General features: G+C 43.4%; 1 protein-coding gene across 1 annotated transcript; it reads left to right on the forward strand.

The window, feature by feature from the left end:
* The first annotated feature begins 309 nt into the window (after positions 1-309).
* On the forward strand, positions 310-2472 carry LOC126557959 (muscle-specific homeobox protein tinman). Its single transcript, XM_050213887.1, has 3 exons — positions 310-496; positions 1137-1741; positions 1805-2472. The coding sequence occupies exons 1-3, from the start codon at positions 342-344 to the stop codon at positions 2416-2418; spliced, it is 1374 nt and encodes a 457-aa protein (XP_050069844.1). The 5' UTR covers positions 310-341; the 3' UTR covers positions 2419-2472.
* Positions 2473-3501: the final 1029 nt, after the last annotated feature.

Here is a 3501-nt window from a genome sequence, read left to right on the forward strand (position 1 = left end):
AGTCGGTCACATGTGGTTATGGCGAAAGGACGTTTGATTCAACATTAGTGCAATCGGCTTGTACAGAAGTGACTGAATTGTGATCATGTTGCATATGTTAAAATGATCGTTCCTAGGTTAATATTGAGTTAGTGATGAAAGCTTGTTGTTCAGTATGAAAAAGGTGGTACAACTTATAAGTGAAGTTGAAGTTTTATGATGTTTTTAATGTTGGTGTGTTTGTTAAAATGAAGTTATGACTGAAAGTGAATATTCTATTGCAATTACATGACTCTAGTGCAAACAAAAATAGTTAAAAAGACAATAAACTAAACCAAATATTAACTTGCGAGTGAAAGAAAATGCTCCAGCAAGGATATTGCGATCTAACACACGCGGACGTATCAAGTGGCAGTGAAACGAACAATAATACACCGTTTTCGGTGAAGGACATACTTAACATCGTGGAATCGGGTGCCGGAGTCATGGATGGATATCTCAACTGTCAGATGGAAAGGTATTTAAGTTTTACTTTTATCCTTATTTAATAAATTTGTGCCAGCAATGAAGTGTTAAGCTCAAAACTTGAGCTCTAGGAACTCAAAATCTTTAGCGCTAGTAAGAATAAAGATAAGATAATCACAATACGGCGCAAGTCGTCAAAATTAAAATAAAATCAAAAATGATAAGTCAAACTGGGTTATAAACACAGTGTCGGAGAAACAAAACTGTGACATATTACGAATCAAAAGTGTACATTTTGGAATCGATTCTTAAGAGGAGGATGTTTTTTTTTATCTATGTGTTGAATACTACACAATGTACTTGATGATAGAAAGAGAAGAACACTTTACGACATAAGTGACAAAAACTAAATGAAAGTGTAGAATAACTAGATAAATAACTGTAGCTTGAAATTAAATTAGCAGCACAACAAATAAAAAGAAATCAGAGAGCAACAGAAATAAGATGAAAATTACTTTGCAGCGAGATCATTAATATTAAGATGAAAAAGACAAAAATAAACGAGCTTCAGATTAATATAACATTACTAGGTTCGAAGGAATATATAACGTAACGTAAAAAGCAAAGAATGTATGTTCTGTCTCCAGAAATTCCTCAAGATAACTTAATTTTCTTCATTGCTCCATTTGCAGCACACCTAATCACTTTTCGTACACGGCTTACACCGGTTACGACACTTCCTATCATCCGCCGGATCCTTACAGCATGATTTCCCATGGTTATCTCTCACAAACTCACCACCACCATGACCTCAACTATGGACCCTCTACGTACGACTTTAGCTCTCCCTCCGTTCCCTCAGCAGTCCTGCCACCTCATCTACCACCTCCCCATTATTCGCACACTCAATCGTATGGATACCACCATAACACTACGATCAGTGCAGCCAATGGCACGGCTAACGCAACATCCAGTCCAGCACTCAGTTCCGTAGCGAGCTCTGTGGGGTCCGAGCTTGAGTTGGGAGTGTACGGCAATTCGGAAAAACCACCGGTAATGGGCGAACACGAGCACCAATGTTCTAGCTTTCTGCTCCAGGACGTACGTTCTACCCTACTGGACACTAGCACACCGTTGGATATTACGTCCGGTGCGAGAAGTCCACACGACGGTATCAAAGTAAAAGATGAATCCTTTTCGAGCGTTTCCACGTGTGTCACCTCGGAACACGTGCAGGAACTGGACAGCCTGTGTCAGTTGAACAACAACGCCAATGCCGAAGAGGACATGATGCAAAGTATGTATTTCTTTTACAAACGAAAAGTGCCTAAACATACTGAGTGGTTTTTATTTCTTCCAGAAGAATGCAGCACCCAGCTCGTCACGTCGTCTCGTTGTGAGCTGCGCAAGAACGGGAAGCTACGGGCCAAACGAAAGCCTCGTATTCTGTTCTCCCAGGGGCAGGTGTTGGAGCTCGAGCGGCGGTTTCGACAGCAGCGCTACCTTTCCGCACCGGAACGGGAGACACTTGCTAGCATCCTGAAGCTGACACCGACGCAGGTGAAGATATGGTTTCAAAATCGACGGTACAAATCGAAACGCGTCCAGATTGAGAGTGCCTCAGCGAACAAATGTGACACAACTTCGACTGGTGGCAGTGGTGGTGGTCCCCGATGTCCTTCGGATTCTGGATCTAGTAGCAAAGATTACGATGAGCTGTCGCTCGGAGTTAGTGTTGCAGCGGGACCAGGTAACTATGGGCCAGGATTCCATGGATCAACGGGTACTAGTACGGGATCAGGTTCTACGATGGTATCAAACATAAGTTCGTCAATAGCGGTAGGCTCATCGTCCACCGTTCCACCACCTCCATATCCGGCCTATGGCATTCAGTACTCCGAACAGTATTCATCTCCCCCTCCTCCACCACCACCTCCAAATCCATACTACGACCAAAAAGTTTCCTACTGGTAGTACCATAGAATTATTAGGTCAATCAGCTGTAAATACTATTTCATTACTTTTATCTTTCTTAAACAAGCCGGAGCTTTGTAGACAATAAAACGATGAAATTGAGTCAATGCCAATGAAGTTCGCTTTTTATTGCGCGTACAAAAACTGCAAACCATGTTCAAGTGAATCGCTTTGACAACGCGTTACATGAGACTAACACATCCATCATCATATCGTGAGCGGTCGTACGCAAATGTACATCTGGTTTAGCTAATCCAAACGGCTCCTCTTCTTCAACCACCAAACAGAGTGATAGCTTTAGGTCAACCGTAATACGATAGTGACTCCCGAAAACGAGCGAAACCCAATAAAACAGTAGACGCCTCGTCCCATCAGTTTGTTGTTGAGAATGAATGACTAAAATGGTGTCCTCCATCCTGCAACTTCCACTCCGTCGCTACGCTTTTCGCTTTCGATTGACAGCGAATGAAACCTGATTCGACGCTCCGTATGTCAAGCAAATAAAGACCAAATCGTTTACTGGCAGCCTGGTACACCCCCAGGATTACATTATGATCGATTAATGCGGCCCATTCATTCATTCGTCTGCTTGCTTGATGGTGGTTGATGTCTGAATAGTTGAGTTTGACGGACAGAATCGCACACCAACACTAAACGGATCCTTCCGTTTTCTCGGGGTTGTTGTTTTTTTTTTTTTCGTTCCCTTTCAGTTTCGATCGATTCGTTCCAGTTTCGTAAATGCAAACGCTGGAAAAGCTGTTGGAGCACCCGCGAGGTCGCCCGAGGGCATCTGTTTTACGTTCTGTTAAAGAAACGATTAGCCCGGATAACCCTTACAGACCCTCGCGCGTTCCTTTGCCTTCGCTCGGGCTAGCATCCGTCACGATCGTAAGTCATGGATGTAAGTGGCCGAACGCGGCTAAGCTCAGCGGATAAAAAGGAAAATGAGCAAATGCCATAAATCGTAGTTTTTCCCTACGCATTTGCCGACAACGCGTACGCGCCGGTGCGTTCTAATTGTGCGTGTGGTGTGCATTGCAGTGCAACCGACAGTTTTAGTGCGTTAGAGTTGTGGCTGTTATC

Source organism: Anopheles maculipalpis, chromosome 2RL (genome assembly GCF_943734695.1).
Source record: "Anopheles maculipalpis chromosome 2RL, idAnoMacuDA_375_x, whole genome shotgun sequence".
Lineage (NCBI taxonomy): Eukaryota > Metazoa > Arthropoda > Insecta > Diptera > Culicidae > Anopheles > Anopheles maculipalpis.